At 45.8% G+C, this 22048-nt stretch overlaps 1 protein-coding gene across 3 annotated transcripts in view; it reads left to right on the forward strand.

The window, feature by feature from the left end:
- Nucleotides 1-22048, forward strand: part of LOC147119998 (disintegrin and metalloproteinase domain-containing protein 23-like) — a 576022-nt gene that overhangs the window by 534648 nt on the left and 19326 nt on the right. Inside the window, exon 25 of one of the 3 annotated variants that reach the window (XM_085985478.1) lies at nucleotides 12534-12624. The exons of 1 other annotated variant lie outside the window; for it this stretch is intronic. In XM_085985478.1, the coding sequence (XP_085841604.1) occupies nucleotides 12534-12624 (91 nt within the window). Of the gene's footprint in view, nucleotides 1-12533; nucleotides 12629-22048 lie in introns of those variants that run through there. One more of the 3 variants, XM_085985480.1, reaches the window with a different exon arrangement.

Genomic DNA, 22048 nt, shown 5'->3' on the forward strand with positions numbered 1-22048 from the left:
CTACTCCTATCTTCTATGTTTCTAGGATTGGAGGGGATTGGACATTGAATAAAGAGGAGGATTGGAGGAGATTGGACATTGAATAAAGAGGAGGATTGGAGGGGATTGGACATTGAATAAAGAGGCTGAGCAGACGGGATTAGACATTGAATAAAGAGAAGGATTGGAGGAGATTGGACATTGAATAAATAGGAGGACTGGAGGGGATTGGACATTGAATAAAGAGGAGGATTGGAGGGGATTGGACATTGAATAAAGAGGATGACCGGAGGGGATTGGACAGTGAATAAAGAGGAAGATTGGAGGGGATTGGACATTGAATAAAGAGGAGGATTGGAGGGGATTGGACATTGAATAAAGAGAAGGATTGGAGGGGATTGGACATTGGATAAAGAGGAAGACCGGAGGGGATTGGACATTGAATAAAGAGGAGGATTGGAGGGGATTGGACATTGAATAAAGAGGTGGATTGGAGGGGATTGGACATTGGATAAAGAGGAAGAGCGGAGGGGATTGGACATTGAATAAAGAAGAGGATTGGAGGGGATTGGACATTGAATAAAGAGGTGGATTGGAGGGGATTGGACATTGAATAAAGAGGAGGATTGGAGGGGATTGGACATTGAATAAAGAGAAGGATTGGAGGGGATTGGACATTAAATAAAGATGTGGATTGGAGGGGATTGGACATTGAATAAAGAGGAGGATTGAAGGGGATTGGACATTGAATAAAGAGGATGACTGGAGAGGATTGGACAGTGAATAAAGAGGATGACAGGAGGGGATTGGACATTGAATAAAGAGGAGGATTGGAGGGGATTGGACATTGAATAAAGAGGACGACTGGAGGTGATTGGACATTGAATAAAGAGGAGGATTGGAGGGGATTGGAAATTGAATAAAGAAGATGACTGGAGGTGATTGGACATTGAATAAAGAGGATGACTGGAGGTGATTGGACATTGAATAAAGAGGAGGATTGGAGGGGATTGGACATTGAATAAAGAAGATGATTGGAGGGGATTGGACATTGAATCAAGAGAAGCATTGGAGGGGATAGGCCATTGAATATGGAGGATGATTGGAGGTGATTGGACATTGAATAAAGAGGAGGATTGGAGGGGATTGGACATTGAATGAAGAGGACTGGTGGGGATTGGACATTAAATAAAGAAGATGATTGGAGGGGATTGGACATTGAATAAAGAGGAGGATTGGAGGAGATTGGACATTGAATGAAGAGGACTTGTGGGGATTGGACATTGAATAAAGAGGAGGATTGGAGGAGATTGGACATTGAATGAAGAGGACTGGTGGGGATTGGACATTAAATAAAGAAGATGATTGGAGGGGATTGGACATTGAATAAAGAGGAAGATTGGAGGAGATTGGACATTGAATGAAGAGGACTTGTGGGGATTGGACATTGAATAAAGAGTACTGGAGGGGATTGGACATTGAATAAAGAAGATGATTGGAGGGGTTTGGTCATTGAACCATCTCCAGCTCATGCTATGAAGGCTGAACCTACAAAAAAATGCAACTAAGGATCAGTGCAGGTGCCTGCAAAGTTCACAATATTGAGGCTCAGATTTTAAGATGTCTCAACCAAGCCATTATTATAGTGGGAAAACAAATACACCAAACACGACTTTCCATGTATTTGAATTGGTAGAACAGTTAGAGGAGGGGTAATTGATTGCGTTGTTACATATAATTTATCCTCAAATTAATTGGGTTCGCAACATTGAATGTCAGATGTCACCAGTTTATTAAGCATACAATAAATAAACATACACGTAACAGCAGCACCTGCTACCAAACCTGGCAAGTTTTAGCTGGAGAATTCAAATACTTTACCGTTCAGAGCTCGGTACACAGGTTGATCAGACCTTAATCAAATTCTAAAGTATCTGTTCCAACACCCCATTTTTAAACCTTTTTCTCACCCCTTCTACGTGACAATTCGCATGTTTCATATTATGCATCATTCATTAGTGATCTAATTATGTTCTGTCCTTGCAGCCATAGATCCGTAGCTCCCTAACTTGGCCACCATCACTAATTTTCCCGATCAATGGTCTTTCTCAGGCAGGTGCTTATCTTCAAGGCCGCCCTCCTAATTGAACAAAGAGACCAATTCTGCCTGTTGTATAATTTAAGAATCATACTTCCCTACTTAATAAACAAAGGCTAAAAGCTTACATTAGGACAATATAAAGATTCACCCTTTTTCCTTACAATAACATTGCAGGTCACTCATTTAAATATTTTAAAGAGGCTGTGTGCCTCAGATTTGTTCTCTGTTCCAGCTTTAATGCTGGCCGGCCGGGTTTCCCAGGCCTCGGGAAACCCGGCAGCTAAAGGGAGACGAGGACTGCAGCATGGAAGAGATAAGTGCTTTTCCAGTACTGCTTGTGGGTCAGGAGGAGCAGGAGTGCTACCCCCGGCCCCTGAAGCAAACCTGTTAACCTCCCCAGCGATCAGACCACCGCCCCCCTCCCCTCCCCCTGCGATCCGATGTCCTCCGCGGTCTCTTCCCGCCCCCTCCCATGTCCTCCACAGGCCCCCCGCAATGTTTTCCCCTCCTCCCTGATCTCTCTGGGCCCGCCCACCCCCATCAGTGGCCCAACCAAGCCCCGATCTCTCCCACCCTCCTCTCCATTCCCCGGCTGTGGCCTGGTGCCGAAGGCTTACGCACCCGATAGCCAGCTAGCCTCTCAATCTGGCTTGCTGTTGCTGGGAAATGGAATTGAAAAATGCTAATCAGGTCCTGCCGTTAAATTCGGCAAGACCTGAGGGAAACCCGTTCTTCCGGGTTTCCTGACCGCAAAACTGCCTCCCCCATCCCCCTGTTAATAGCGGAGCCCATGTTTTAGGTCAATGACCTTTCGACAGACTATACAAGAATTCTCTTGTTTATCCAGTGCACTCGCTTTGAAATGCGGTCAGCCATCTCAGCTCTGCACGAGTGAGGAGTTTGTGTTTGGACCCTATTTTCTTTAACCTTTACAGTTAAGAAGTGCAGGAGAAAAAAACGCCAACTCAATCCGACTCTAGACCCCTTTCATGCCAAACTCCTTTTAATTGGCAGATTTTGCTTGGCTTCTGATAAGTGCGAGTTTAAAGGAGTGCACACTGTATTTGAAAGGCCTTTGTGTGATCTTGGGGTTGGTATTGAGGTCTAACGTAAGTCTAAACCAAGAGAGGACTACACTCTCCTTATAGATCCATCCCTGAGATGCTCTATCATTTTATTTCTGTATTGTGGTGGCGAGCTATTGTTATTGCATACATATCTGATAATAGATATTTTATAAGTTGGCTGCCATTGTGCCACATTGAAAAGTAAAAATTGGCAGGGCTATGGGGAAAGAGCTGGGGGGAGTGGGACTAATTGGATAGCTCTTTCAAAGAGTCGACACAGGCACGATGGGCCTAATGGCCTCCTTCTATGCTGTCCGATTCTGTGAATCTGTTCTGTGATTGAGTGGACTACAGATGAGCAGGGGGTTAGCACCATGACTGAAGGCAGGGGATATCAAATGACACTGGACATGTATCAATAGTGCTGCTGGATAATAGGGTTTGTTTGTCAACTAACAAGGCCACCGACTGCCAGCACATGGATTCATGGCCTGCATCCGCGGTGTGCTGAGATCCCCCATCTCAGCCACTCTCACAGGGTAACGAGGCAGATTTAGAGGAAGGTGGAATGCTCATTTCATCTTCACATCAGAGCATCTGCAGTGTGTTGGCCTAAACCACACTAAGTTTTACTTCACCCACCATCTTGTGAAGGACACAAACTAGAGGAGAGGCCTCCTCTAAGGACAAGAAAGAAAGGGTGGGGCAAGGGGCAGACCCGCAGACTGTGCTCTCTCATATCAGTGAGCTTGACCAGAGAGACAGGAACAGATCGTCATGCCTTCCCTCTCAGTTCAAGAAATAGAGAGGGGTCTTAATGAGGAGGGGAAACCAGTTGGGTGGGGGGTGGGGGCAGCAACAGGCAGCACTGTTTGAACGCACCACAAACCTGTGAAGGGGTGAGCTGGCCTCGCCCGATAACACAAAAGCGGCGATTCGAGTAAGTTTTGGTCACCACCGGTGCGTTGCATCTGGCACGGCAGGAGTGCCAGGGGCAGAATTCTGGGCGCCAACAACCAGTGAAGGACTAATAGGTCGTCTTTTCAGTACCGGGGAATTCTCCAGCGTAGGGGGAGGGGAGGGCATGGGTAACACAGCAAGTGGGTCGTCAGGATATATATATTTTTTAATTAAGGGTCACGTTATGGGTGGTTCGCCAAATTTGGATAGCTTTTTCAGGTATCCAGTGAGCCTTGCACACACCTTGTATGCAGTTTTCCAGAGCCATTCACCCAGTGCAGGCTTCTGCACTGAGTAACACAGGAAGTACCTTGATATGGAGCATTATATCAACCATTATATGACACAACACTGATCACAGTCATGACTGGAGGCACAATATTGGTCATCTTATGTGGTACGAGGTAATAAGTTGTAATAACATTAGAGACATTACTATATAAAATAACAGAGCTTCAGTGACGGATTAAATAGAAAATATTGAATTGTAGGAAAAAAATTACCAGGCTGTAATTTAATCAGTGGCAACAACTGAGCTCATGAAGATTTTTCACGGTCAGCTGACCCCCCCAAGATTAAATTATAGCCCTGAAATTATTACCTGCAATTTTAATTTAAAAAACAGTGGAGATTTCTTCCCATTTTCAGCTGCGCTATTGCACATACTGGTTTTATTGTTGTGAACCTTTGTGCTCGTGAAGGTGCTGAGGGGGATTTGATTATTTCACAAAATCATAGAATGATACAGTACAAGAGGCCATTTGGCCCATCATGCCTGTGCCAGCTCTTTGAAAGAGTTCTCCAATTAGTCCCACTCCACCGCTCTTTCCCCATAGCCCTGCAAATCTTTCCTTTTCAAGTATTTATCCAATTCCCATTTGAAAGTTACTATTGAATCTGCATCCCCCACCCTTTCAGGCAGTGCATTCCAGATCATAATAGTTTGCTGAGTAAAGAAAATTCTCCTCATCTCCCTTTGGTTCTTTTGCCAATTACCTTAAATCTGTGGCCTCTGGTTACCGACCCTCCTGCCAACCCTCCTGGAAACAACTTTTCCTTATTTACTCTATCAAAACCTTTCTTGATTTTGAACACATCTATCAAATCTCCCTTTAACCTTCTCTGCTCTAAGGAGAACAACCTCAGTTTCAAGTTCAGCATCGAGCTCTCCCAGGTCAGTTAGAGAACAGGTTTGATGTAGAGTAAAGCTCCCTCTGATCTGCTGCCAGTGTAGGGAAGGTTTCCTCTGGGCGCTGTTTGTAAAGAGATTGTAAGATAGCTCTTTATTAATGCATTTACTGTTTCTCTGTCAAAGCACACAGAGGAAATGTACCCTAGTCTCAATCTCAGAAGAGTTGCATCAGTGTGACATTTCCAGTTCCTACACCAGCCCTCCTGTTTGTGCTCTCTGTGTGAGATTGCTGTTACCATGCTAGTTTTCTAATATGTCAGTGTTAAACTCTTGGATGCCTGGCCACCCATCATGTTAGGACCCTTGTGATTGGCCACCCAAATGATGTTGGGATTCTTGTGATTGGTCACTTAAATTATGTTAGGATCCTTGCGATTGGTCACCCAAACTTTGAAAAGCCCATGAAATTTTGGCCAGGCAGTTTAGTTAACAGCCACTGTTTGAAAAAATAAATCCTTGGATCTCTGATCCATTAGTTATAGGTCAGGCACACCTGGGTCTGACCCCTGAGATCCTTGCTGAGTTAGCTGATCTCAACCAAGTAGATGACTGGGACACGACAACCAGCTCTCAGTGCCCGAAGCTGGAAAGGAGAAAAATCAGTCAAGGCTGCCGGTGCCAAACACTCTCCAGTGGCCCCGGCTGGAAAGGGCACTCATGCCAACGCCGGGTACGGACAGAAGCAAGGTCGGCTGTGATGCCTCCGTAGTTTAGTAATCTGCCAAGACTCATGCCTAGGTTGATCCGTTACGAATGGCCGTTCAGGCGAAGTACTGGAGGACCACTGACTTCCTGTGGATGTGCGCCCCAGCACAAAGCAGCAAAGAGAAATGTGGGCTGGGGACCGAACCCATTGCCTCTCGCTCTCATTCTGTTTATCATTAGCTTGAGTTTTACATACCTCCTTTAGGTGTGACTGTCCTCAATATTTTTTTGGATAAATATCTCTTGTTCTGAAAGATCATTATTGATTTTATTCTTAATCTATTTCTTTGGGTGGTGGCGGGCAGGCGGTGGTGTGGGGGTTGCATTGGTGCGGAGCTGAGGCTAACAAATTAGGGTCACAGAACTGCAGCATTCACTGGCGCAAATAATGACAGTAAAGGGGGCACAGATGTCCTGAGCAATAATTAGATCCGCACTGAGTGAAAGGATGTCGACGTGAGAATAATGCTGTGGACTTATAGCTTGGGCAGATGTTTGACCAAACAGTTTAATGGGTTGAGCAATCTGTTCATGAACAGCGAATGTACTGCAGTGAAAGTCCGGATATATTTGCCCCACACACCCGCACAAAGGAAAAAAATTATTGGACACAATTAGGCATCGGGCCCATTCAACCCTGTTTGTAAAACGTTGCTGTGTAAATATATTTGCTTTCAACAAATTCAGGCAGATCCTGTGATTATTCCCTGATAAGCCTCTTGTTAGGGAATGGATGTTTTTACTTATAAGTTTATAAGTTATTCCACAGGATAATCGGGTTCAAAGGTTGGCTTTCATAGGAGTTAAGCATACAATAGTTGGGGCCAGATTTTGCGCTAGAAATAACGGTGAGGCTAACAGCGCTCACCGTTATTTACGTGGAAATTGGACAGCAACTCCCGGCGAACGCACATGCGCAATTAAACACGGAAATCAGGAACTTGCTGTCCGAGATGTCCTGCTCCTCCACAAGCTGTGTGATAACAGAAAAAGTTAGGGCATGACAATTCCAGTGTAAGTACCATTTTAACGATGTGATAAGTCTTAATTACTGCCAAACAACCTCTCTGGCACTGAAAATTAACTTTTACCAGCGTAGAGTAAAAAAATTAAATAATTATTTTTTCAACTTTTTCTTTCTATCTCTTTTTCTCTCTTTCTTAATCCAATCTTTCTTTCACTTTCTGTACCTGATTTGACTGAATGATCTGTTCTAACTGACAGTTCCTGGTTTAGACTCTGCGCTACTCACTAACGACTCTTCAGTCTGATTGGTTAATGAGATAAGTTGCTTTCCCTGTTCGCACAGGTCCCAGATGCTCTGGAGAGGGCGCTGCACATTTTCCATAGTTGGCTGACAGGAACTTCCAGTGCAAAAGCCTCTGAGTGATTACACTTAAAATAATACAAATTACTGGAGAATTCAACGTTCTCGAGCTGGAGGGGATGGGCTGGCCAAGCCTGGTCGAATTCTGAAATATCTGTTCTAACACCTCTTTTTATACCTTTCTTGCGCTTTGGCTACGTGAGAATCCGCATGTTTCAAACATTACCTCATACAATTAGCTGGGCTTCAGTTTTAACAAGAAGTCCTCCCATACACCTTACCAAGGCTTTACATTGACTGAGATGTCAATCAAATCATTCAGCTGGATGAGTTATCGCTTGCCTTGTGTAGGTGTGTCCTTGGAAGATTTGATCACTCGGTGGACAGCCACAGTCACAAAGAAAGCTTGCAGCCGAATGCTTATCAGCTAAAGTCTCTGTCTGGTAAACAGAACTGACTTTCCCAGCCTTCTAACAGAAGCTCACTCAGCAGGCGAAAGCTAAAATGTTAAGAAGAAACCATTACCTTACCCTCTGCACCTCAGCCTCAGTTGGAAAACGAATGGCCCCTTCTGGCGGTTCTGATGTCCCAGTTACAGAGCGATGTGAGAACGGACTTGGCAACAGGCCCCCTGCCCGACCTTCAACTGGAGAATGTAGCACTGGAAGTAGCGAAAAACATCTAAAGAAGTGGGGGGCGGGGGTGATAGATATTCACCGTCCCCAAAACATTGGCGGCTAAATTGTCCTTTTCCCCAGTGAAGCACACTGTGCTTTCCCCCCTCTGGGACACGAGCTTGAAGCCAGCCCATGCTGATGGCCATGAGCGATCCAAGTAAAATGAAGATCCCCCGATGTAGTTTATAGCGGGGAGAGGGTGGAAGCTCACAGCCCAAAACTGCCAGCAATTCGATGCTAATCGATACTGAATGGCCGGCTCTGTCGAGGCCACTGCAAACTTTGGGGTAGGACTTGGTAATGTTACACTGGTGCAGTAAAGGGGGCGCCCTTAGGGTTAGCGGTTAAGGCCCTCTTAGCGTTAGGTGTTGAGGCCCTCTTAGCGTTAGGTGCTGAGGCCCTCTTAGCGTTAGGTGTTGAGGCCCTCTTAGCGTTAGGTGTTGAGGCCCTCTTAGGATTAGGGGTTGAGGCCCTCTTAGCGTTAGGTGTTGAGGCCCTCTAAGGGTTAGGGGTTGAGGCCCTCTTAGGGTTAGGGGTTGAGGCCCTCTTAGGATTAGGGGTTGAGACCCTCTTAGCGTTGGGTGTTGAGGCCCTCTTAGGGTTAAGGGTTGAGGCCCTCTTCAGGTGGGGGTTGAGGCCCTCTTGGGGTTGGGGGTTGAGGCCTTTGGGGTGGGGGTTGAGGCCTTTGGGGTGGGGGTTGAGGCCCGGTTGGGGATGAGGCCCTCTTGGGGTTGGGGTTGAGGCCTTTGGGGTGGGGGATGAGGTCCAGTCGGGGATGAGGCCCTTTTGGGGTTGGGGGTTGAGGCCCTCTTGGGGTGAGGGTTGAGGTCCTCTTGGGGTTGGGGCCCTCTTGGGGTGAGGGTTGAGGTCCGGTCGGGGATGAGGCCCTCTTGGGGTTGGGGGTTGAGGCCCTCTTGGGGTGAGGGTTGAGGTCCGGTCGGGGATGAGGCCCTTGGGGTTGGGGGTTGTGGCCCTCTTCGGGTGAGGTTTGAGGTCTGGTCGGGGATGAGGCCCTCGGGGTTGGGGGTTGGGGCCCTCTTGGAGTGAGGGTTGAGGTCCGGTCGGGGATGAGGCCCTCTTGGGGTTGGGGGTTGGGGCCCTCTTGGGGTTGGGGTTGAAGCCCTCTTGGGGTGAGGGTTGAGGTCCGGTCGGGGATGAGGCCCATTTGGGGTTGGGGGATGAGGCCCTCTTGGTGTTGGGGGTTGATGCCCAGTTGGAATTGAGGCCTTCTTGGAGTTGGGGTCGAGGCTCTCCTGGGTTTGAGTTTGAACTTGAGGCCCCCTTAGGGTTGGGGTTGAGGCCCTGGGGGTAGTGGTTGAGGCCTATTGATGGGCCAGTGTAGAGGGAACTTTATTCTGCAACTACCCAAGGTATAACTGACTTGGGGGTGGGGGGGAGCTGCTCAATGCTAAAACTAGGTCACCAAAGTGGAAAAGCGCTCCGTCCCCCAGCACTAATGCACCCTCACCTCTGATGAACACAAATAGAATCAAAACGAATCAAAACCCACTTGCAACTGGAATATTAGTTCCGAAATGGGGCGGTTAAGCTGGTTCATTTTGTTGGCAAGAGGGGTTATTTTGGTAAATGCATTAAGAATGTCAAACCATGTGATGTTTCTGAAAAAAGGGAGGGGGAAGGAGAATCAACAAAGGTCATCCTTTGAAGCACAAAGTAACATTCAAGTCATTTTAATTTCATTTTCTAAGGTGTCATTATATATTCCCAGATGTACCCATCTGTTCATATTTCTGTGACACATTTGGGTTTGATCAATAGAGATGAAGAAATCCGCTCGTTACTTTATTTATTTATTTCCAAGGGGGGCTTTTAACAACAGGCCTATGTGTGCTGCCCGTGAACCCTAGCCCTCGCCTGTGTTCAATCTTGCTTTTGAGATGCCTGTAGCCTAGAGTTACTGCATCCGTGCAGCAAGCTCGAACCAAATGCCTTTCTGTGATTTTGTCGGTTTGGAATCATGAATCAAAACACACACAGACACACAAAAAAAGATTAAGCTGTTCGTCTCTGTAAAAATGCTTTCTTTCCATTCACTTAAAAAAAAATTAATGCAGTTCTGCAGGAATAAAGCATTCGTAGGAAGCCAGTTAATTATGGATAAGTCATTTAATTTTCTATATTATGAGATTAGTATGAATTGTTTGAATAATCTACATTAAGAAAAAATCTGCAGTTGTATTTAAAAAAGATTTTACTCTAAAGGAAATGCAGATTTTATTTTTGGTTTGTAGAGTTTATCTGTTGACAGTGTTGCTTTAAAGTATCCCTTTTTCCCTCTATACAGTGAGCTTGGCCACTAACAGGCTAATAGGTGCAGTGGCAGGGACCATTCTGGCTCTGGGGGTGATATTTGGAGGAACAGGGTGGGGAATAGAGTAAGCATCCTTCTCGGTCTCAGAGTACGGTATTGGTGCCAGTGTGTGAGGTACATGTATGCACCTGAGGCCTTTCTTTGTGTCGTCTTATTGGCTTTGTGTCAGTGTGGTTGACTGTATTTCTGCGTCATGTGATTGACCCGTGTCCGTGTCATGTGATTTGCTCGTGTAGTGTTGAAACCCTCTCCTTTCTGGGACATGTGGGGCATGAGAGAGAAAAAAAAATTGGGGAAAAGATACAAAAACAACAGCAGAAACATTACGAAGTAGTTGAGCAGTGTTTTAGTTCTGCTTTCAAATGGTCCAGTCCTAACAAGCTGTCCTAGCAACCAGCTCTGGCCCTTTGCTGAAGGCTGTTTCACTAGGCCTTAAACTATTGAGTCTCTCGGTAGAAGGAAAAACAGTGAGGACTTCAAAACCCAACCACAAGTTCTAGTCGAGTAACTAGCCGCAGTGTCAAGAGGCACAGCAACACACACAGAGTTGATACGAAGGCTGGCCCAAAATTGATCTGGACCCTTGCAATTATCCAGATGATCTACAATCACTTGGGCGGTTTTAGCGGGGAGAAATTGGGCGGATTGAGGGCAGGGAGAAAATCTCCGCCACTCACTCCCGCTCATCTGGTTTTCAACCCAACTCTCCATCTCCCCTCACAGTCACGACTGGTGTAAGGTCACCGAATGCAGTAAATGCAGGGGATGTTCTCAGTGTAGATCGCAAGGGTCAGTGGCACCCGCCACGAAAAATGGACTCTCATTCTGCATCATTTGGCACTTGGAAAAAAAATAATCTTTTTTAAAAAGCCACCACTGTATGGCAGGAAGAATATGAAATGAAATGGCAGAGCAAGGGGTTAATGATGGGGCCAGTGCAGTGGTAACTTGCTGATTTAATTTTCTTTGCTGCTAATTAAATTAGACTCTACCAATTGACTATGGATGAGAGGACAGCAATCGCAAATTGGGTTACCAGGCTGATCAAACACTAGTAACGGCAAAATGAAGCATGCCCCTACCCCTCGCAGCAGCTCATTTCTATTGCAATGACTACATTGTTCCACTCAACCAGGGGGTGCGGCATCTTGCAAACTAGTCTCAAACACAGCTCTTTGTCGAAGCCCTTGGACTCGCAAGTCACCACTGTACAGTACAGAGTCGTCACGGCAACTGTGTTTGCGATTTTAAGTTTGTTAGAAGTAGCGCTTTTTCCAGCTAGTTTAGTTGCTGAGGATAGGGTATTACATTGGACCGGTGCATTTGTCGAAGTATGTCCACATCTTTTCTAGGAACTATTCCTCCAATCCTGAGGGCATCACGCTAATGAATCAGTAATGGAGGCGCTGGCCTGCTTTGGGCCTACTTGAAAGTGACTGCATGGCCCAAGAGTGTTATGGTATGACTGCTCCAGGCTTTAACTCTGTTAACTAATGTTCTCAGACATTTCTTATTGAGTTAATTTATCCACATTTAATTGTGGACTTCTGAACACTTAAAACATATACATTTAGTTGGATTGAAAAAAACTCCTCAGGAGAAAATCAGTTCATGTAGTTAGTGCATGTTAAATCTTCAACAAGAAACATATCTTCAAGAATAAAAATTAAGTATAGTCCTAATCTTTTGAAGTATCAAAATTTAGTATTAAGAGGTCACCAACTTTCTTCACATCTTCTTCCCCAATCTTCCTCTTTCTCCTCAGCTTCTTGCTCCCTCTTCTCTCTCTCAATCTCCCCGTCTCTCTTCTCCCCTCTCCCATTCCCTCGCTCCCTCTCTCTGTCTTCTTCCCCTGTAGAAAATTCCGGAACTGATTTGGCACCACACATCCACAGTTGTACAGTTGTCTTTGGGTGCCTTAGTTAATCCGAGCTTTCAGCTGACAACTCCTCTTCACAGATCTAATCGTCACTTAACCCTCCGATCTTGTTTTCCTTTAAGCTATAGAGTGGGAATGTGCCAGTTTCATTTTCTTAACGATTTGTTTTTTGCATGGTGTAGTGTTTAACAATGAAATGATAAAAGTTTGTTGTTCGATCATTTCTAATTAGCATAAATAAAAATTGTTTTCCCTCAAGTGTGACCTCAGTGGTTGGTTCTTACGCTGTTTCTTCCCATGATCCTTTGTCACAGGTCCTAGTGCAACCAATCTTATAATAGGGTCCATCGCAGGCTCCATCCTGGTGGCTGCTATTGTCCTTGGGGGGACAGGATGGGGCTTTAAGTAAGCAATGCCGCATGTCTTATCTTCAATAGCTATGGCACTACTCTTTGCTTACAACACCAAGTTCCGAGGTCCTGCTACAAGACCTAACAAAAATAATAATTCTGATTGAAAGATTGACCGTTATTGAGAAGGGGCAGTGCTGAAAAATTTTGCTGTCTTTTTTTTTCGCTTCTCTCCAAAACAAAATAAATAACAATCCCAGGTATCGAGAGAAATGTTCTTTTTCTATCAGTCAGTCTGCAGCAGAACCACAGACAATTTGGACTGGCCTAGCTCAAAGCTTGAAGTGCATGTTTTATCATTTTTGTCTTTCTACGATATTCTTAAGTGATTTGCAAGAAAACCAGCACATGTGCAAAGTGGCACTGATTGATTGTTGGTTTGTGGGAAGGAGTCAAGGTTGATTTCCTTGGGATTCATCATAATCCTACAGGATTTAGATAGGGCCGTGGGAGACCTGTTGGGAGCAAATATTTGCAATCCGAGAAACTGGATTGATACACAGTTTGTTTCCTTGTGTTGAATGCGTCAATTGTCGTACTATTGATTTATCAGTCAGGTGTCTCCATCGCTGCCTGTGCTGGTCTTTGGGGAGTGTTATCTCTCAGTTCCTTCGGTGTTTCACTCATTAAGGCAGTCGACACAAGAGAAAGAAATGCATGATGAGAAAAAAGAGGGAATCTTTTGGGGCTCGTGTTAAAATCATTTTTCTTTCCTTATGTGGATAGATTATGATCGGAAGAAAAGATGTACTCCTTACAGTTGACCCTTTGGATTATTTATAGTTATAAAACTCTGACATTATTCATAATTTTTTTAATTAATTTTCAATCGGATGGTTGTCTTGATTAGGGAAATCACCTGAACACTCCCATCCCCATTGCTCTCCAGATGTGATTTTTTTAATTCATTCCTGGGATTTGGGCGTCGCTGGCAAGGCCAACATTTATTACCCATCTCTAATTGCCCTTGAGAAGGTGGTGATGAGCTGCTTTAGTGAACCGCTGCAGTCCGTGTGGTGAAGGTACTCCCACAGTGCTGTTAGGGAGGGAGTTCCAGGATTTTCACACGGCGACGATGAAGGAACGGCGATATAGTTCCAAGTCAGGATGGTGTGTGACTTGGAGCGAAACTTGCAGGCGACGGTGTCCCCATGCGCCTGCTGACTTTGTCCTTCTAGGTGGCAGAGGTCGCAGGTTTGGGAGGTGCTGCCGATGAAGTCTTGGCGAGTTGCTGCCGTGCATCGTGTAGATGGTACACACTGCAGCCACGGTACGCTGGTGGCGGAGGGAGTGAATGTTTAAGGTGGTGGATGGGGTACCAATCAAACGTAATCTTGAAACACCCATCAATGAGGCAGAAGTATTTGATTTCTGAGGCGATATCACTCTGGGTGCATTTTTGATTCCGCAGTGAGTCACAGGGCTGGTGTGAGCCTTTAACTTTTACCTTAAGTTATATAGTGCTAATTATGTGCTTGGTTTCCTGTAGCACTCTCTTCCAAGATACAGCAACCTATAAGAGCAGAAGCGACACTGATAGACCGAGGGGGTGATAAGATGTGGAATGTTAAAGAATATTTCCACCTTAAAGAAGCCCGCTCAAGGATTGCGAATGCGCTTTGTTGAACAATAGACTCCATAAGCTAGGAGAGGTAAAGCCTGGAACGGTTCATGTAGAGTTTTTATTTAATTCTCTCTTTACTGCTTTAGGGTACCGGGGAGGTAAGGATCAACGGAGGCTGAAAACATTTCTAAATGATTGGTTTTATTGGCAGTATTTACAGATAGAAATGCTTATGACCGTAGTCAGTAGCACAATGTGAAACTCGGAATGGTCAGTTGTTCTGCTTCGGAAGACTGAAGGGTTAATTCTTCATTTTATATCTTCTTTGATTTGCTCCTTCTTTGTCTCCTCGAACTTACTGCAAAATGACCGGTTTTCTATCTTTCTTGCGGTTGCAGAAACAGCTGTCCAATGTGCATTACAGCTTCTCACAGTCTTCCAAGTCTAGGCAGGCAGCTGTCTTATCTGTAACCTCCTCACCCTTATCTCAACTAAAGTACTTCAAGTCTCTTGAACAGTTAGTCCTCATCAGTCAGAAGCAATAATAATAATCCAAAATACCGTTCGAGACTTGGCCAAGCTTCCTAGCATGCCTTCTGAACAGTTCTGTGTTTCTAGTCCATTCTTTTAGAAACATAGAAAAATAGGAGCAAGAGTAGGCCATTCGGCCCTTCGAGCCTGCTCCGCCATTCAATATGATCATGGCTGATCCTCTATCTCAATACCATATTCCTGCTCTCTCCCCATACCCCTTGATGCCTTTTGTGTCTAGAAATCTATCTCCTTCTCAAATATATTCATTGACTTGGCCTCCACAGCCTTCTGTGGTAGAGAATTCCACAGGTTCATCACCCTCTGAGTGTGAAATTTCTCCTCACCTCAGTCCTAAATGTCCTACCCCGTATCCTGAGACTGTGACCCCTCGTTCTAGACCCCCCCAGCCAGGGGAAACATCCTCCCTGCATCCAGTCTGTCTAGCCCTGTCAGAATTTTATACGTTTCAATGAGATCCCCTCTTATTCTTCTAAACTCTAGTGAATACAGGCCTAGTCGACCCAATCTCTCCTCATACGACAGTCCTGCCATCCCAGGAATCAGTCTGGTGAACCTTCGCTGCACTCCCTCTATGGCAAGTATATCCTTTCTTAGATAAGGAGACCAAAATTGCACACAGTACTCCAGGTGTGGTCTCACCAAGGCCCTGTACAACTGTAGTAAGACATTCTTGCTCCTGTACTCAAATCCTCTTGCAATGAAGGCCAACATACCATTTGCCTTCCTAACTGCTTGCTGCATCTGCATGTTTGCTTTCAGTGACTGGTGTACAAGGACACCCAGGTACTTTGTACATCAGCATTTCCCAATCTATCACCATTTAAATAATACTCGACCTTTCTGTTTAAGGGAGCGAAGGAGCCTTTGAACGCGGCAGCACTGCACGGCCTAGTGTGCAACGCTGCTAACGTCTCCGCCCTGCCTGCTGCCGATTACGCTCCAAGAAGGAAGTGAAGCGCTTGATTTAGCGCTCCACTTCCTTCCTGGAGTGAAAAACCGAATTTTTTAAAAGTTTAGAAACATTAGCGCCTGGCGCTAATTTTCTCAACTTTTTAAATTTAGTGCCCCAAACAGGGCTATAATGAATTTCGCCCCCAAAATGTTTCCATTTGTGGGGGAGACTAAAACTAGGGGGCATAAATATCAGCTGGTCACTAATAAACCCAATAGGGAATTCAAGAGAAACTTCTTTACTCCGAGTGGTTAGAGTGTTGAACTCTCTACCACATGGAGTGGTTGAGGCGAATAGCATAGATACATTTAAGGGGAAGCTAGATAAGTACATGAGGGAGAAAGGAAGAGAAGGTTATGCTGATAGGGTGAGATGAAGAGGGGTGGGAGGAGGCTCGTGTGGAGCATAAACACCAGCATGGACCAGTTGGGCCGAATGGCCTGTTTCTGTGCTGTACATTCTACGTAATTCATCCTTGTAATAGTTTTCAGGAAAGGCACACTTTATTTAGGCTGAAAAATGGTCATGCTAATCCATTGTTCCGTATGCCCCAATATATAGTGATATTCTGGCGATTCCAAGGTTTTTGCCTCCACTATTTACCTGTGTTGTGATCACTCTGTGTCAAGTTGTTCCTGACATCAGTCATCTTTCACTGGCTTGATCTTTGTCCCTCTGTCACCATTTAATTCTGACATGGTTTTCCGAATGTACCCTTTCCGTGCTGGTTACTATCCTACATACCGCTAAAATATTACCTCTTAGTCCCCTCCATTCAAGGCAGAAAAGCCCAAGTTTCCTCATGATTCAATGGGATCTGCCTTGAGGCTCTTTTCTGGATGTCTGGCTTCTGCCTCTGTGACCAGAACTGGGTCATAGTGCTGAAGGTGTGACCCGACTAGCGCATTGTAAAGGTTAGCCGGGACCCTCTCTCAACTTGTACTCCGGCCGTGTAGTTTTGATTTGCTTTGCTGACTGCTGCTCTGATATTAGAGGTCATCGCATGAATCACCTGCGGGAGCATTTATTGGGAATTCAGGTGCTTCCGTTAAGATGAAATTTGGGGGGATTGGTAACGTTAACCGTATTTGACCAATCACTTGTAGTGTAGCGGAAGAAAATCAAAAGTACACACACAGGTCTGAAGGGGTTATAGGTGTAAAAGGTGCAAGATTTATATTGCAAGAGGAGAAAGTGTTGCTCGTTGACACCTTTATGCATTGTTCAGCTGTGGCTCAGTGGTAATGCCTCACAGTTGGAGGACCAGGAGACGCATCAAAAAGAATGGCCGTGAATTCCCTCCCATCGGCCACCGTAACTTTGCCGGAAGATCATCAGAAGCTCGATCTCCAGGAGCGTCAGTTGTAGCTCAGTGGATAGCACTCCCACCTCTGAGTCAGAAGGTTATGGGTTCTGTGGTGTATGTAACCTGTTCCACCTTAAGAGAACTTAAGCCTGGTCCACCTTAAGAGATGTACTACTTTCTTTGGCTGCTGTATACGTAATACCGGTGGTGACCACACCGGTATATAAGCACAGTGTAATAATATTGTATTCAGTATAGTCCTGACCTCCAACCAGTAAAGACCTGTTAAATTTACTCTTGTGGTCTGTGTATTAATTCTCACTATAACACACAGACTTAACAGTGGCGACGAGTCCGATTCTTACCCTGCTGCAGTAATTTCCACGGCGACTTCGTCCACAGACAGGGCGTCTAAGAGAGGTTTCCACCCTCATCACCTACGGGAAGACACGTCGAGCGGCAGGCATCGAGCAACCGGAGTGCAGAAGACATCCTGACCTCGAAGCCTCCATCAGCGACTGTCAGCTTCTTCTACTACCTCGTGGTGGGTAAGCCGGGCAGCGACGCGACAGAAAGTCAACCGCGTTGGCTGTACAGGCGGGGCTGGTAAGACGGAGGAATAAGGGCGGTGAGGTCGATTGCGACCAGAGATAAGGGCCGGGCCGCTTTCGAGCGAGAGGCGCAGCACGGGACATCGATCGCGACCGGAGATAAGGGCCGTATTCGGGCTAAAGGCGCAGCGTCTGGGGAAACTGAAGGCGCGAGAGCCGCGGTGAAGCGGAGACAGCGTCGGGGGACGGGTGAAGACCGCCAAGCGCGGGAAAACCGCCATTTTGTGGGCGGAGGACGACGGCAAGAGCGGGAAGCCGCCATCTTAGATAACATTAAAAATACGATAAATTGCTACGATGCCTAAACATGGGAACATTAATGCCTTCGACAGTGATATAGAAGATTGGGCTAGGTATGTAGAACGCATACAAAACTATTGTAAGGCAAATAAAATTCCTGAGGCAGATAAAGCACTAACATTACTAAACTTAATGGGTGCGAAGACATACGGGCAATTGAAACACCTGTTATCACCAGATGAACCGGCGGATAAGACGTTCGAACAGATTGTTACTGTCCTAAAAAATCATCTTAACCCCACGCCGCTGATGCTAGCGGAACGATTTAAATTTTACGATAGAAGACAGCTGCAAAATGAAAGCAATGCTGAATATTTGATGGAATTACGTAAGCTAGCAAAATATTGTCAGTTTGGAACGGGACTGACAGAGGCACTTCGAGATAGATTTGTGTGTGGTTTATTTAAACAGGATACACAAAGGCGACTGCTCGAGGAGAATGAGCTGTCTCTCGAGAAGGCGGTCACTATGGCAGCAGCACACGAGGCCACAGCGAGAGGCACGGCAGTAATGCAGCTACGGCCACCAGAACTCGGTACAAACAAATTGGGTTTGAGTTCTGTCAAATGTTATCGTTGTGGAAAGACAACGCACGATCAGAACCAGTGTTGGTTTAAAAACCAAGAATGCAGAACGTGTGGCAGGCTTGGCCACATAGCTAAAGTATGCCGGTCAGGAAAGAAGACCAGCAACAAAAAGTCACCGCAAGGAAAATATGCAAAGGTACACAAGGTGACAAAGAACAGTTTGACCGAACAGAAGTCAGATTCAGACGCTAGCAGTAATGAACTGGATAGCTTAAGAATACACAACGTTGGTAAGGATACAGACCTCCAGACAATTTGGGTCACTCTTAAGATAGCAGGAGTCCAAGTAAAAATGGAATTGGACACTGGATCGGCATTGACGGTCATGAATAAGAAAGATTACAGAAGGTTATTCCAACATATTCCCTTACAGGATACGGAGATTATATTGAAAACGTACACGGGGCAAAGAGTGTACCCCATCGGAAAAATAGAGGTAGAAGTGGTCCACAAGGGCGAAGGAAGCCAAGTAATGGACTTATATGTGCTACCTGAAGGAGGTCCACCACTACTAGGACGAGAGTGGATTAGGAAAATGAATATGGACTGGCACTCCTTGAAAGCACTAACGGTAGATTCTGGGGAAACAGCTGTCAAACCTAAACGATTGTCCAGAATATTGGATGAGGCTAAAGAGGTGTTCCAGCCGGGACTGGGAACACTGAGAGGAATTACGGCAAACATCAAGATTGATGAACATGCACAACCAAAATTTTTTAAAGCCAGACCGGTACCCTATGCAATACGACCTGCGGTTGAAGCGGAGCTGGAAGCACTAGAACGTTCAGGTGTACTGTCTAAAGTAGATTGGAGTGAGTGGGCTACGCCCATTGTTCCCGTTATGAAACGTCCTGCGAACAATAAGCCAGGAGATCCAGGGAAGGTTCGCATCTGTGGAGATTTCAAAATCACCGTTAATCCGGTGCTTCACACGGTGCAGTATCCGCTTCCACGGATTGAGGATATTTTCGCTTCACTGTCTGGCGGGAAACACTTCACCAAGATAGACCTGGCGCAGGCGTATTTGCAGATGGAGGTTGACGAAGAGTCACGCCAATACCTCACGATCAACATGCATCGAGGGTTGTACCGGTACAATAGGCTGGTTTTTGGAGTGGCATCGGCTCCAGCAATTTGGCAGAGGGCCATGGAGCAGGTATTACAGGGAATTCCAGGCACACAATGTTACCTGGATGACATTCTGATCACAGGTGATGGTGATGAACAGCATCTCGCTAACTTGGAACTGGTGCTCAACAGACTGAAAGAGTATGGACTTAGAGTTAATCGGCAGAAATGTGACTTCTTCCAGAAGCGGATCTCGTACTGTGGTCATGTCATTGACCGGGAGGGGCTTCATAAGTCTCCTGACAAGATAGTGGCAGTTGTAAAGGCTCCCGCTCCGGAGAATGTCTCTCAGTTGAGGTCGTTTCTAGGATTAATTAACTATTACCATAAATTTCTGCCAAATCTATCCACGGTGCTGCATCCGTTGAACGCTCTTTTACAGAAAGGGGTACCATGGGACTGGGGCGAAAACTGTAAGAAGGCATTTCGCAAAAGCAAAGAATTGATCACCTCAGAGGAAGTGTTGGCTCACTTCAACCCGACACTGCCTATTCGGTTGGCTTGTGATGCTTCTCCATATGGTATTGGGGCAGTACTCTCACATAAATTGCCAAATGGCACGGAAAGGCCAGTCGCGTTTGCATCCAGATCATTGACCTCCGCTGAGCGCAACTATGCGCAGATCGATAGGGAGGCCCTTAGCCTTGTATGGGGAGTGAAGAAGTTTAATCATTACCTACAGGGCCAAAAATTCACACTTCTGACGGACCATCAACCGTTGGTGTCCATTTTTAACCCTAAGAAGGGTGTTTCGGTGATGACAGCACAGCGTCTCCAGAGATGGTCTCTTTTCTTAGGGACACATCAATATCAGATAGAATTCAAAGGTACGAAACAGCATGGCAATGCTGATGGCCTGTCGCGCCTGCCACTACCTGAAGATGAAGACACGACGAAAGTTGACCCTGTTGAGTTATTTCATTCGACCATTATCGAGTGTTTACCTGTCACCAACGCAAGTATTGAAAGAGAAACCAGGAACGACCCGACACTGTCCAGAGTCTACGAGGTGACAGTGAAAGGATGGCCAACGCGGGGTGATCCGCTGTTACCGGCATTCTCGGCAAGGTGAGACCAGCTGTCCGTCTGCCATGGTACTTTGATGTACGGGACAAGAGTGATTATTCCTCCCAAGTTAAGGGAAAGAGTTTTAAAAGAACTACATGAAGGTCATCTGGGGGGAGTTAAAATGAAAAGTCTTGCTAGGGCTTACGTATGGTGGCCGGGTATTGACCAACAGATTGAGGAGTTAACGAAAAGCTGCGCTGGGTGTCAAAAAGTGCAAAATGCACCTCCGATAGCACCGCTACACCCATGGGAATGGCCTTCAGCCCCGTGGCAACGCGTACACATTGACTTTGCTGGTCCATTCATGGACTCCATGTTCCTAATAGCGGTGGACGCACATTCCAAATGGCCAGAAGTCATCAAGATGAATACCACTACTTCAGAAAAGACAATTGCGGTGTTAAGAACAATATTCGCAAGGAACGGATTGCCAGAACAGATCTGTTCGGACAACGGACCACAGTTTGTATCGGAAGAATTCCAACAATTCTTAAAGAAGAATGGAGTTAAACATTATACCTCTGCCCCATATCATCCGGTGACAAACGGGTTGGCTGAAAGATTTGTCCAGACATTCAAAAAGGCTATTAAGGCCATGAATGATGATCAGATTCCGCTGCAACACAAGGTCGATAAGTTCCTGATGTCATATAGAAACGCCGATCATGCCGTGACTAACCAAAGTCCTGCTATGATGTTTTATAACAGGAGGTTGCGGTCCAAGTTGGACTTGTTAAAACCAAATGTGCGGAGGGAAGTGGAAAACAAACAGTTTCGGCATATTAACAGCAAGTCCACTCGAACTTTCGAAGTAGGACAACCAGAGATGGCAAGGGGCTATGGAAACGAAAAATGGCAGTCCGGAACAGTCCGGGCCAGACAAGGACCTCTGATGTACACCGTAGATATTGGTCATAATGTGATAAGGCGTCATGCGGATCAACTGGTAGAGTCGAGAGCAAGGGTCGAACCCATGGTTGTGACAGAGACAGCTGTGAAAGACGTTCGTGAACCTGAAGCATCTACCTCGGCCGAGAATGTACTTGATGATGATGACACCCAATACATTGGCAACCAACTAGAGGAGGCACCTCAACAACAAGAATCAGAGACCACTGAAAGGCGTTATCCAAGCCGAATCAGAAAGCCTCCTGCAAGACTGAACCTTTGAACTGTTATACCTGAAGTTATATATGTATATATGTTATGTTTATTGGGGATATGACTGTTAAGCTAAAAAGGGAGGATTGTGGTGTATGTAACCTGTTCCACCTTAAGAGAACTTAAGCCTGGTCCACCTTAAGAAAGGTACTACTTTCTTTGGCTGCTGTATACGTAATACCAGTGG

The sequence above is a fragment of the Somniosus microcephalus genome, chromosome 4 (genome assembly GCF_052327205.1).
Source record: "Somniosus microcephalus isolate GS21.2 chromosome 4, FLI_Smic_1.0, whole genome shotgun sequence".
Taxonomy (NCBI): Eukaryota; Metazoa; Chordata; class Chondrichthyes; order Squaliformes; family Somniosidae; genus Somniosus; species Somniosus microcephalus.